General features: G+C 42.6%; 1 protein-coding gene across 5 annotated transcripts in view; it reads left to right on the top strand.

Moving 5' to 3' along the window:
• piwil2 (piwi-like RNA-mediated gene silencing 2) overlaps nucleotides 1-14614 on the top strand; it is a 126859-nt gene that overhangs the window by 58322 nt on the left and 53923 nt on the right. For all 5 annotated transcript variants that reach the window (XM_059961320.1, XM_059961374.1, XM_059961422.1 and 2 more), the window contains 2 exons: nucleotides 10665-10778; nucleotides 13360-13548. In XM_059961320.1, the coding sequence (XP_059817303.1) occupies nucleotides 10665-10778; nucleotides 13360-13548 (303 nt within the window). The remainder of the gene's footprint in view (nucleotides 1-10664; nucleotides 10779-13359; nucleotides 13549-14614) is intronic.

Below are 14614 nucleotides of genomic sequence, written 5' to 3' on the forward strand. Positions count from 1 at the left end.
ACAAGTCTCTTATTTTCCACTTTTGGTTTAAAATTGGGGTAACTGGCTTGTTGCGGCCAAGAGTTCATAGCAGCATTGCATTTTGATCCTTGGATGTCGTCTCTTCCTATAACTGAAGCAAAATTCACCAAGCATTAGATTATTTAGACATTCAGTTATCAATTTCAGATGACTGATACTAGAGTGCATATATTTAAGCTGAGAGAGGGAAAGTTCAAACGAGATTTGCAGGAAAAGTTTAAGTGATTGGTGCATGGGATGTGTGCCAGGGGAGGTGATGGAGGCAGATGCACTAGAGGTTTTTATGTGGCTCTTAGATTGGCATGTGACCATACAGAAAATGGAGGGATATGTAGGCAGAAAGGATTAATTAGTAAAGCATCATTAATTTCTTTAGAAGGTATAAAAGCAGGATTAGGCTATTTGGCCCATCGAGTCTGCTGCACCATTCCATCATGGCTGATTTATTATCGCCTCAACACCATTTCCCTGTCTTTTCCCTGTAATCTTTAACACCCTGATTAATCAAGAGCCTATCAACCTCTGCTTTAAATATACCCAATCACTTGTCCTTCACAGCCGTCTGTGGTAACAAATTCCACAGATTCACCACTCTCTGGCTAAAGAAATACCTCCTCGTCTCTGTTCTAAAGGGGCATCCGAGAATTTCCAGGGATCTCAGGAGAAAATGGAAGTATTGTCACGTATTCATTAATGCAAAACTTGAGAGCATGCTTATTTGGCTGAACAAGTGCAGAATAAGCCACTCACAGCTTTTCAGTAGAAATAAGCCTTTGAAATAACGGGAACCAGTTACCAAGTACTTCCTCCATTCTGCTATCTATATACTCTGCTGCAGATCGGAGCATCAACCAAATAACTTTTCCTTTCCAGTAGTTAGCTTCTGTGCCTTTGCAAGCCACCCTTTTACAATTTGCAAGCTATTCTAATCATCAATTTCCAAACTAAAAATAGTACCATAAATTTTAGGAAATAGCTAGATGGAGTGAACAAGGATGTGGCAGATGTTGAGCAGCAAGTGATATAAATTACTTTGTAGTTGAATTTTTTTTTGAGGGAATTGAACAGTAAAATTTAAACATTGCTTCGTCCTTTAGTTTTGGCCTTTAAACAATGTGTGAAAAGCTTGGAAAGAAGCAGATGCAAAAAGAGTTGTTCAAAAATGAGAATTCATTTGTATAATTTGAGGTTGAAAATACTGACTGAAATAACTGAATTTCTTCAAGTTGGCTGAATTTGGAGTATTGTTCTGGCTGTTGTGAGATTCATCTGAGTCATTCTGGGGTACAAGGAAGGAAAAAAAATGTTCATGGTGTAGAAGCTAAAATGCTGGTGTAGTTAGAAAACAGCCTGGTTAATGAGGAAGAGGGTTGGCATAAACAGATCTCATTAATGAGGAAGAGAATAGGCATAAGTGGATGTGGTTAATGAGAGAGTTGGCATAAGTGGATGTAGTTAATGAGGAACAGAGTTGGCATAAATGGATGTGGATAATGAGAGTTGGCATAAATGGATATGGTTAGTGAGAGTTGGCATAAATGGATCTTTTTCCAGTTGACACTAGGTAACAAGTGTTACTGTGGTTTTAACGTTTTACGTTATAGATACATGACTTGAATGCAGGCACAAAAGGTATGGTTGTCAAGTTCAGATTCATTTATCTATCACACGTACTTCAAAATGTACAGTGAAATGTGTCATTTGTGTTAGCAATCAACAACTAATGATGTGCTGGGACAGCCCTCAAGTGTTGCCACACATTCTAGTGTCGACACAGCATACCCAGCATGCTGCCAGAACAGAAAACAACAATAAAACCAGCACCCCCACACTCAGTCCTCCAACTCCAGGAAAGGCCTTCAGGTCTCCAGGCTGAACCTTCAAGCCATTAGGCTGCAACTTCGGGATTTCAGATTGACCTTTGGGCTTCGAATTTCAGCACCAACCCCTGGAGTAGCCCATGATGAGACCCCGTGGCTCCAATTCACTGTGCCAGCTGTCCTGCCCAAGGATGTGCTGGGGGCAAACCACAGGTGTCACCATACATTCCAGTGCCAACAGAACACACCCTTAACTTTCAGCACAGCAACGCAAGTAATAATAACGACAATAGAACAATAACAAAACAGCAAAATATGCCCCTTTCCTCTACCATCCACCCACCCACTTACATAGACAGACCTCCAACCCAGGACCTCTGGCCTCCAGTTGACTCTCACGCCCACAGACATCAGGACTCTTGACTTTCACAGTGGGTGTGGAGACCAAGGACCTCGGCCATTAGACATTGACGTACGGACATCTGATTGATCGATCTTTGGTATCATTCTTAGGACTTGCTGATGACAGGACTCCGAACTCTAGGCTTTGAACTCCAGACTTGCTTACTCGTGTACCAAGGAGGTTAATGCCTCTCATGCCTCTTGTCCACGTGGACCTTCAATTATGGGACCCACTGACCTGGGGTTTACTGATAATGGAATTCAGAAGGATGGGGGGGGGGGGGATTTCATTGAAACCTTTCGAATGTTGAAAGGCCTAGATGGAGTAGATGTGGAAAGGATGTTTCCCATGGTGGGAGAGTTGAGGACAAGAGGGCACAGACTCAGGATAGAGGGGCACCCTTTCAAAATAGAGATAAGGAGAAATTTCTTTCACTAAAGTGTGGTGAACTTATGGAATTTGTTGCCATGGAGGCCGGGTTGTTGGGTGTATGTAAGGCAGAGATTGATAGGTTCTTGATTGGACATGGCATCAAAGGTTATGGGGAAGAGGCTGGGAACTGAGGTTGAGGAGGAGATGGAAAAAAAGTGATCAGCCATGATTGAATGGCAGAGCAGACTCGATGGGCTGATGGCCTATTTCTGTTCCTATGTCTTATGGTCTTATAATAAAAAGATAAGTAAGAAATTGTGAAATGACAGCTGATAAGGAAGGAAGATGGGGCTGGTTTTGTGAATAGGGACATGCCTGTTTGATGTCGTATCATAGGTAAATATGATACATACTTTGGCATTTCACCTAAATGGTGATTGAATTATGGAGATCAGCCTGTGAGACAAACTAATCTGGATGTTTGAGCACATACGTGATTCAGAAAAGGCGAGTGTGCAGACGTAACAAGTAATCGGGGAAGCTAACAGCACATTATTTGTTATTTTTATAGGAGCATTACACAAGTGGCTGCTGTTACCTAGAGTATCTGTTCAAGATTCAGAGAGACAGACAGACATACTTTATTGATCCCAAGGGAAATTGGGTTTCATTACAGTCGCACACCAAGCAAGAATAGTGTAGAAATATAGCAATATAAAACCTTAAATAATAATAAGTAAATTATTCCAAGTGGAAATAAGTCCAGGACCAGCCTATTAGCTCAGGGTGTCTGACACTTCGAGGGAGGAGTTGCAAATTTTGATGGCCACAGGCAGGAATATTTAATGTCATTTCCAGTACATAGGTATAAAGGAAAAATTATTATTCAAGTAAGATAAAGAACGCAGTAATAAAAAGCAATAAATGTAAATACATAAGATATTTTATATATATATATATTCATATTGATTGTATGTCTATAAAGTGATGCTAGATATTGGAGTGTCTGTACATAAGGTGACACTGACAGGAAAGGATAAAACAGCGATGGAGGGATGGGTTAGCGAGTGGATGTGTTGATCAGCCTTATTGCTTGGAAAAATGTAATTGGTTATCCTGGTGTGGGTGCTATGTAGACTCCTCCCTAACGGGAGTGGCACAGCAATCCATGAGCAGACCTGGTGGGATTGTTCATGATGTTGCTGGCCTTTTTCCAGCAACTTTCTGCATGTATGTCCTTGTTGGTGAGTAGGCTGGTGCCAGTGATGCATTGGACAGATTTGACGACCCATTGCAGAGCCTTCCTGAGACCAGATCTGGAGTAATGTGCAGTGTATTATTCTTATTCAAAGAAGAATGTTAATTCATTGGAAACAATGTGGCAGAGAGGTTGACTAGACTAATACCTTGAGTAAGTGGACTAACTTTACAAGTGGTTGCATAGATCAGTATAGCACAGTACAGACCCTTCAACCCATGGTGTTATACCATCCTCGAAAAAGTAGTGGATACTGGTAAAAACCCTCCACACCACTGAGCACACCTCATTGAAATACTATCATAGGAAAGCAGTATCCATCATCAGGAATCCCCACTATGCTCCCTTCTCATCTCTGGGCCATCAGCAAGGAGGTACAGGAGCCTCAGGTCTCTCACCACCAGGTTCAGAAACAGTTATTACCCCTCAACCATCAGGCTCCTGAACCAGATAACTTTACTCGCCCCATCATTAAGCAGTTCCCACAGCCTATGGACTCACATTCAAGGGTTCTTTATCTTATGTTCTTGATATTGCTTGCTTATTTAATTATTGTCTTTCACGTTTGCTGTTTGTTGGATTTTGCATATTGGTTTGTCTGGACTGTTGGGTGCGATTTTCATCTTAGTGTGTTTTTCGAATTTACTTTGTACTTGCTAAGCTACCATACCATCTTTACCCTACATCAAGATCAATCTAGTCCAGGCATGGGCAAACTACGGCCCGCGGGCTATATGCGGCCCGTTAAGCTTTTTAATCCGCCCCGCAGAACTTGATGAAATTATATTAATAAACCTTGTTAATGTTTTTTCCCCACAATTCTGGCGTTTTCCCAATAGATGACGCACTCTATATACATTGACCTTTGTTGAGGTGCAGCGTATTACTCCACATTTGCGCTTTACTCTTTGTTCGGCTCGACCTATTTGTGTGAACAGGCTTTCAGCGTCATGAACATCAACAAAGCCAGCCACAGATCCAAGTTAACTGACCAACACCTCAGATCCATCCTGAGAATCGCCACAACAAAACTAAATCCAGACTTTGATGCGCTGGCTAAAAAGGGAGACCAACAACACTGTTCCCACTGAAATTAAAAATAAGTTTCTTCGTTGTGTTATGTAAAAAATGCATTTGAAAATATTTTTTTCAATAAGCCTTACATGTTACATGTCATTTCTGTTAAGTGATGGACATGAGTAGTGCGCAAGTGCACGTACGTTCTCAAAATAAAAAATGCGCTCCAGATCAAATAACGCCCTCCGCATACTGGCGCACTATCACTGTTCTGTCTTTGTGCTGGTCATTGTTGAGTTTTGGCACAGGGGACAATTGAATAAGAAGGAGCAGGACAAGTAGACCTGCATCTCCTACCGTTTTTGAAATAAAGACAGGAGGAGAGTGATGATGATAATATCTTGAAGGATAACAGAATTTTCAGTGCTTTAAAATAATAACTGTTACTATTAAAAAAAGCTGTATTTTATTCATTTAATTTTCAGTGTTTTAAAAGTCATTTCAATAAATAGCTAAATACCATGGGACTTCAAAGACAGATATTTTGTTGTAATGCATTTGTTCATTTTCAATTGAAATTAAAGCACATGTTTTCTACATATCCCATGATATTTTATTTTCTCTTATGAGGTGTATTACCAAAACACTCCGTCCATCTGCTCCTGGTCTGGCCCCCCTGTCAAATTTTAGAACCCTTTGTGGCCCACAAGTCAAAAAGTTTGCACACTCCTGATCCTGTCCCTACCACATAACATTCCGTTTTTCTGTCACATATGTTCCTATCTTAAATGTTCAGTGTGTTTTTAAAAAAACACCTAAATAAAAGAGGACAGTGAGGCTTTGAGAGGAAGTGCGGCGTCGGCCATTTTCAAATTGTCCAATTGCGTCTCAGATCGGAGTTCTGAGAGGCGGGACTGTGCAGTCGCGTGAGGAGGCCTGGGAAGGAGGGAAGATATAAAAAGAACGCCGCCTTAAGAAGCGGGCAGCGGAGTGCGCCGGGAGCAGAGTGTAGGGCTTGGGCTCAGAGGGCTTAGGCAGAAGAGGGCACAGTAGGCTTATCTTTTAGTTCTTGTTATTTTTCAGTTTTTCGGGAAGTATGAGTGTGAGGGCAGCTTGTTGTTCTCAGTGTCGGATGTGGGAGGTCCTGGAGTCTCCGAGCCTCCCAGACGTCCACATCTGCGCCAGGTGCGCCGAACTGCAGCTCCTGAGGGACCGAGTTAGGGAACTGGAGCTGCAGCTCGATGACCTTTGCCTGGTCAGGGAGAGTGAGGAGGTGATAGAGAGGAGTTACAGGCAGGTGGTCACTCCGGGGCCAAGGGAGGCAGATAGGTGGGTCACGGTCAGGAAGGGGAAGAGGCAGGTACCAGAGAGTACCCCGGTGGCTGTACTCCTTGACAATAAGTACTCATGTTTGAGTACTGTTGGGGGGGACAGCCTTCCTGGTGGAAGTGACAGTGGCCGGGCCTCCGGCACAGAGGACGGCCCTGTAGCTCAGAAGGGTAGGGATAGAAGAAAGAGGACCATAGTAATAGGGGACTCGATAGTCAGGGGGTCAGACAGGAGGTTCTGTGGAGGTGATCGGGAGTCCCGGATGGTAATTTGCCTCCCTGGTGCCAGGGTTCGGGTCGTTTCTGATTGCGTCCAAGATATCCTGAAGTGGGAGGGTGAGGAGCCAGAGGTCGTGGTACATGTAGGTACCAATGACAAAGGTAGGAAAGGGGAAGAGGTCCTGAAACGAGAGTATAGGGAGTTAGGAAGGCAGTTAAGAAGAAGGACCACAAAGGTAGTAATCTCGGGATTACTGTCTGTGCCACGCGACAATGAGAGTAGGAATGGAATTAGGTGGAGGATGAATGCATGGCTGTGGGATTGGAGCAGGAGGCAGGGATTCAAGTTTCTGAATCATTGGGACCTCTTCTGGGGCAGGAGTGACCTGTTCAAGAAGGACGGGTTACACTTGAATCCTGGGGGGACCAATATCCTAGCAGGGATGTTTGCTAGGGCTACAGGGCAGACTTTAAACTAGTAAGATGGGGGGGCGGGAATCAATTTGAGGAAACTATGGGAGAGGAGGTTAGTTCACCAGTGGAGCAAGTAAATAGACAGTGTGTGAGGGAGGAAAGGCAGGTGATGGAGAAGGGATGCGCTCAGCCCGAAGATGTAGGGGAGAAGAAAGAAAAGGATAATAAATTTGAATGCATTCTTAGGGATGAAAAGAGAGGAGGAAGTGGAGAGTATCTTAAATGTATCTATTTTAATGCTAGGAGCATTGTAAGAAAGGTGGATGAGCTTAAAGCGTGGATTGATACCTGGAATTATGATGTTGTAGTTATTAGTGAAACATGGTTGCAGGAAGGGTGAGATTGGCAACTAAATATTCCTGGATTTAGTTGCTTCAGGTGTGATAGAGTAGGAGGGGCCAGAGGAGGAGGTGTTGCATTGCTTGTCCGAGAAAATCTTATGGCGGTGCTTTGGAAGGATAGATTAGAGACCTCCTCTAGGGAGGCTATTTGGGTGGAATTGAGGAATGGGAAGGGTGTAGTAACACTGATAGGAGTGTATTATAGGCCACCTAATGAGGAGCGTGAGTTGGAAGAGCAAATGTGTAAGGAGATAGCAGATATCTGTAGTAAACACAAGGTGGTGATTGTGGGAGATTTTAATTTTCCACACGTAGTCTGGGAAGCTCATTCTGTAAAAGGGCTGGATGGTTTAGAGTTTGTGAAATGTGTGCAGGATAGTTTTTTGCAACAATACATAGAAGTACCGACTAGAGATGGGGCAGTGTTGGATTTCCTGTTAGGGAACGCGATAGGTCAGCTGACAGATGTATGTGTTGGGGAGCACTTCGGGTCCAGTGATCACAATAGCATTAGCTTCAATATAATTATGGAGAAGGACAGGACAGGACCTAGAGTTGAGATTTTTGATTGGAGAAGGGCTAACTTTGAGGAGATGCGAAGGGATTTAGAGAGAGTCGATTGGGCCAAGTTGTTTTATGGGAAGGATGTAATAGAGAAATGGAGGTCATTTAAGGGTGAAATTATGAGGGTGCAGAATCTTTATGTTCCTGTTGGGTTGAAAGGAAAGGTTAAAGGTTTGAGAGCACCATGGTTTTCAAGGGATATTAGAAATTTGGTTCGGAAAAAGAGGGATGTCTACAATAGATATAGGCAGCATGGAGTAAAGGAATTGCTCGAGGAATATAAAGAATGTAAAAGGAATCTTAAGAAAGAGATTAGAAAAGCTAAAAGAAGATACGAGGTTGGTTTGGCAAATAAGGTGAAAGTAAATCCGAAAGGTTTCTACAGTTATATTAAAAGCAAGAGGATAGTGAGGGATAAAATTGGCCCCTTAGAGAATCAGAGTGGTCAGCTATGTGTGGAGCCGAGGGAGATGGGAGAGATTTTGAATGATTTCTTCTCTTCGGTATTCACTAAGGAGAAGGATATTGAATTGTGTAAGGTGTGGGAAACAAGTAAGGAAGTTATGGAACCTATGACAATTAAAGAGGTGGAAGTACAGGCACTTTTAAGAAATTTAAAAGTGGATAAATCTCCGGATCCTGACAAGATATTCCCCAGGACTTTGAGGGAAGTTTGTGTAGAGATAGCAGGAGCTCTGAAGGAGATCATTAAGATGTCATTAGAAACGGGGATTGTGCCGGAGGATTGGCATATTGCTCATGTGGTTCCATTGTTTAAAAAGGGTTCTAGAAGTAAGCCTAGCAATTATAGACCTGTCAGTTTGACATCAGTGGTGGGTAAATTAATGGAAAGTATTCTTAGAGATAGTATTAATAATTATCTGGATAGACAGGATCTGATTAGGAGTAGCCAGCATGGATTTGTGCGTGGAAGGTCATGTTTGACAAACCTTATTGAATTTTTTGAAGAAGTTACGAGGAATGTTGACGAGGGTAAGGCAGTGGATGTAGTCTATATGGACTTCAGCAAAGCCTTTGACAAAGTTCCACATGGAAGGTTAGTTAAGAAGGTTCAGTCATTAGGTATTAATGCTGGTGTAATAAAATGGATTCAACAGTGGCTAGATGGGAGATGCCAGAGAGTAGTGATGGAGACCGGTGACTAGCAGAGTGCTTCAGGGATCTGTTTTGGGCCCAATGTTGTTTGTAATATACATAAATGATCTGGATGATGGGGTGGTAAATTGGATTAGTAAGTATGCCGATGATACTAAGGTAGGAGGTGTTGTGGATAATGAGGTGGGTTTTCAAAGCCTGCAGGGAGATTTATGCTGGTTAGAAGAATGGGCTGAACGTTGGCAGATGAGGTTTAATGCTGAGAAGTGTGAGGTTCTACATTTTGGCAGGAATAATCCAAATAGAACATACAGGGTAAATGGTAGGGCATTGAGGAATGCAGAGGAACAGAGAGATCTAGGAATAACTGTGCATAGTTCCCTGAAGGTGGAGTCTCATGTAGATAGGGTAGTGAAGAAGGCTTTTGGAATGCTGGCCTTTATAAATCAAAGCATTGAGTACAGAAGTTGGAGTGTAATGTTAAAATTATACAAGGCATTGGTAAGGCCAAATTTAGAATTTTGTGTGCAGTTCTGGTCACCGAATTATAGGAAAGATATCAATAAATTAGAGAGAGTGCAGAGACGATTTACTAGGATGTTACCTGGGTTTCAGCACTTAAGTTACAGAGAAAGGTTGAACAAGTTAGGTCTCTATTCATTGGAGCGTAGAAGGTTGAGGGGGGATTTGATCGAGGTATTTAAAATTTTGAGAGGGATAGATAGAGTTGACGTGAACAGGCTGTTTCCATTGAGAGTAGGGGAGATTCAAACGAGAGGACATGATTTGAGAGTTAGGGGGCAGAAGTTTAAGGGAAACATGAGGGGGTATTTCTTTACTCAGAGAGTGATAGCTGTGTGGCATGAGCTTCCTGTAGAAGTAGTAGAGGCCAGTTCAGTTGTGTCATTTAAGGTAAAATTGGATAGGTATATGGACAGGAAAGGAGTGGAGGGTTATGGGCTGAGTGCGGGTAGGTGGGACTAGGTGAGATTAAGAGTTCGGCACGGACTAGGAGGGCCAAGATGGCCTGTTTCCGTGCTGTGATTGTTATATGGTTTATATTCTCCCCCTATAATTTCCTTTCCTAATTATCTCATAAATTATGCCCTCTCATATTAGCTATTGTTTCCCTGTAAAAAACCATTAGCTGTCTACTCTGTTTATGTCTCTTATAGTAAATCCTAGGCATATACGAGGAGTGAGTGATAAGTTTGTGTCCACAGTCCATTAGGAGGGGACTGTGTTGAAAATTAAATGTGCTAAGTTTTCTAAAATTGACTCCTTCTACCTTAGGCCACTAACTTATCAATCACCCCTCATACAGTCATCTAAGCATTTATCCACAAGAGTTTAGAAATGAGAGTTTTGGAGTGAGCCCTGAGGCTCCCACTTGTTTCTTCTTGTGGGAGAATCAAATACCAGGATCATTGTTTTAAAAAGTAAGCTGTTGTCATTTAAAAGATGTTGCAGTGTTCTCTGAAAGGAATAGTAGTTGGAAGTGTCTTTGGAGGGCTGAGGAAACAGTCTGAATGTTTTTAAGATGGGTGGTTTGATTATTGATAAAACAAGAGGTGAAAGTTGTAGGCAGATGAACAGTGGGGCAGGCAGAGAAGCTGAGTGGTTCTGAGTCGTGTGTCTGTCTGAAACCTGCCAATCACGAGGTGGTTGCAACCATCTTGATCAAGGATGATTCAGTTTTTCCTTCTCCCTAATGCCATTTTTCTTTTCCAGACTGCAGATCTGGCCGGGATATGCAGCCAGCATTCGTAAGACCGATGCAGGATTGATGTTACTGATCGATCTGACCCATAAAGTAATCCGGAATGACTCTGTTATTGATGTTTTGTGAGTATGTGGCAAGAAGCCAAGTAGGTACTGAAGAATGTTGGGGAAGTGGCTGGCCTTCTGTCCTGACGATAAATGCTAGTTTTGAATTCAGAATCGGGTTTATTATCACTGGCATATCTTGTGAAATTTATTCCTTCATGATTTTCCATTGTGATGATGTAAGTAGCACAGTGCCCATTTCAAAGCAGGAGATACTTTAGCTGATCCCCTGGTGCATTTCTAATAACCATGAACTCCAGCTACTAATGAAAATTATACTTATTTATTTGGCCAGGCAGCATCTATGGAAAAGAGTACAGTCGATGTTTCAGGCCGAGACTCCTCATCAGGTCTGAAGAAATTCAATCTTTTTTTTCCCTCCAGTCCTGATGAAGGGTTTCGGCCCAAAGCATCAACTGTACACTCTTCCGTATTTGCAGTCTGGCCTGTTGAGTTCCTTCTTTATTTGGAGATACAGCACGGTAACAGCCCTTCTGGCCTAATGTCAAAGTAAAATGTATTAACAAAGCACATACATGTCACCACATATTACCCTTTTCTTTTTCCTGTGGGCATACACAGCAAGTCTATAGAACAGTAGCTGTTAACAGAATCAATGGAAGAGCAAGAGCATAGAAGACTCCAAACTGCAAATGTAAATAAATAGCAATAAATAATGAGAGCATGAAGTAACAAGTGAGACCATCTCAATACATGAGTATAGTTAACTTCTCTTGTGCAAGAGCCTGATGGTTGATGGATGAGCCTGCTATGCCCAAATACACCCATTTATTCATTATATGCCATGTTGTATGATGAGGTGATCGTGGTCTTTCCATGACCGTGATTGTTCTTGGCAAATTTTTCCACAGAAGTGCTTTGCCATAATCGTCTGGGCACTGCTTTTGCAAGAAGGGTGACAGCAGTCATTACTAATAGTCTTCAGACCTATCAATATTCAGTAGGTTTCAATGAAATTTCCCTCACCCCCCAACCACCACCATTCTTCTAAACTCGTTTGTTCGTTTGTTATGTGCCGTGTTGTATGACATGGGCAGTCAGCAGTTATGGTAACTCTGTGACCATGATTGTTCTGAGCACATTTTTCTACAAAAATGGTTTGTCATTGCCACCACCTGGGCAGTGTCTTTACAAGACAGGTGACCCCAGTCATTATCAATACTCTGGAGATAGTCTGCCTAGCATCAGTGGTCACTTAACCAGAACTTGTGATATGTACCAGTTGCTCCCAGACCCTGATCCGATGGTGGAGGGTGGGGGACTATGCAGGTGTTGCATCTTGCCCAAAGGTGACCTGCAGGCTAGCCTAAAACCTCCTTTGGTAGAGATGCATCTCTGCCCTGCCACTCACAATGATACCCATGTGACCAATAACCAATAAACCTACTAACCCTCACATATTTATAATCTGGGAAGACCACGTGGTCTCGGAAAACGTACAAACTCCTCGCAGACAACAGCAGAAGTTGAACCTGGGTCGCTGCTGCTGTAATAGCATTACCCTTACAAGGGTTCCCAACCTTTTTTTTTGTCTTGGACCCCTATCATTAACCGAGGGGTCCGCAGACCTAGTCTGGGAATCCCTGCCCAAACTGTTCCACTAGCATGCTGTATCTTGTTTCCTCCTGAAATGCCAGTCCTCCAGCTTTACCAAGCTTTACATTAAGTGCTATCAGAGTGAAACAGTCCATTTAGCCTGGCTTTGATTTAGTTCCTGCAGAGCTGGTTTCATCTCCATTTTAACTGTGTATCTACTGTTCTCTTTTCTCACATCAGAATCACATCGTGAAATTTGTTAACTTAGCAGCAGCATTTCAATGCAATACATAATATAGAGGGGGGAAAAAGTAAATCAATTATAGTAAACATATATTGCATAGATTAAAAATCATGCAAAAACAGAAATAATATATATTTAAAAAGTGAGGCAGTGTCCAAGAGTTCAATGTCCATTTAGGAATCGGATGTCAGAGGGGAAGATGATGTTTCTGAATCGCTGAGTGTGTGCCTTCCAGCTTCTGTACCTCCTACCTGATGGTAACAGTGAGAAAAGGGCATGCCCTGGGTGCTAGGAGTCCTTAATAATGGATACTGCCTTTCTTAGACACCACTCTTTGAAGATGTCCTGGGTACAGAAGTTTTTGAGTGTATTTGTTGACATACCAAATCTCTTCAAGCTCCTAATAAAATATAGTCACTGTCTTGCCTTCTTTATAACTGCATCGATATGTTGGGACCAGGTTAGATCCTCAGAGATCTTGACACCCAGGAACTTGAAACTGCTCACTCTCCCCACTTCTGATCCCTCTGTGAGGATTGGAATGTGCTCCTTTGTCTTACCCTTCCTGAAGTCCACAATCAGCTCTTTCATACTGAAGCTGAGTGCCAGATTGTTGCTGTGACACCACTTCACTAGTTGGCAGATCTTGCTCCTGTACACCCTCTAGTCACGGTCTGAGATTCTACCAACAATGGTTGTATTGTCGGCAAATTTATAGATGGTTTTTGAGCTATGCTTCTGTTAAGTATCTGCTGCCCGTGTATTGCTGTTGATTCTGAGCAATGCTTTCCTATACAGGCATGTTATATACGAGAAAAGCAGTGAGAACTTCCAGGATGTCTGTCTGAAACAGCTGGTGGGCAGTACCATCATGACCAAGTACAACAACCGCACTTACCGCATCGATGACATTGACTGGGACAAGACTCCAACAAGCTCCTTTTGCATGGCCAACGGCACGAGCATTACCTTCTGCGAATATTACAGGTCAGCATTTGGTGATCTGTGCACCTTCCAGCATCTGGATGTCAGTGGCAAGCTCGGCAGAATGGTTTGACTATGCACAGAAGTGATTAGGAAGGCTAACAGAAAGCTGGGCTACAAAATGCAGTCAGTGGAGTTCAAGTCAAGAGACATTGTCCTTAAGCTGAATAATAGGCTTTTGAGACACACTTTGGGTGCTGTGTATGATTTTGGCTTCCATATTGTGTGAGGGGGGTGAAGGCACTGGAAGGTGTTCAGAGAAGGGTGACTGAACTCATTCCAAGTTTGCAGGGTATGAACTATGAAGAAAGATTGAAAGAATTAAATCTTTTTGACCTAAGTAGATGTAGAATGAAAGGAACATGATAGAAGTGTTCAAAATCATTAAGGGTATAAGTAGGATGGATGTCAGTTGATACTTCAAAATTAATCCATCAACAAGGACACAGGGCCAAAGGTGGAAACTGGTTAAAGGGAGATTTTAGACTTGCATCAGGAAGCATTTCTTTACACAGTGAGTTGTAGACACATGGAACAAACATGGAGTTGTGTAGTTGAGAGTAGTACCTTTGGGACTTTAAAATCTAAAGTCAAGTCAAATCTATTTATATAGCACATTTAAAAACAGCCCACGTTGACCAGAGTGCTGTACAGATCAGAGCAGACAGGTAAAATCACAAATACAAGAAACACAGACGTAACCAACAAGGCAAACAGTTTACAAAAGAAACAACGGAAGGGCCTAGGCACAAGCCAGAATCCAGCCACATCAAGAGAATTCAAATGCAAATGAAAATAAGTTTTGAGCCTGGATTTATGAGTCGATGGAGGGGGTGGATCTGATAGGGAGGGGAATGCTGTTCCACAGTCTAGGGGCTACAACAGCAAAGGCGCGGTCACCCCTGAGCTTAAGTTTAGATCACGGGACAGCCAGGAGCCCCAAGTCAGCTGACCTGAGGGACCTGGAAGTAGAATAAGGGGTTAGAAGGTCTGTGATATGGGGGGGGGGGAGCCCATTTAGGGCTTTATAAACAGGAGAATCTTAAAATCAATTCTGAACCGTACTGGC

This window comes from Hypanus sabinus, chromosome 1 (assembly GCF_030144855.1).
Source record: "Hypanus sabinus isolate sHypSab1 chromosome 1, sHypSab1.hap1, whole genome shotgun sequence".
Taxonomy (NCBI): domain Eukaryota; kingdom Metazoa; phylum Chordata; class Chondrichthyes; order Myliobatiformes; family Dasyatidae; genus Hypanus; species Hypanus sabinus.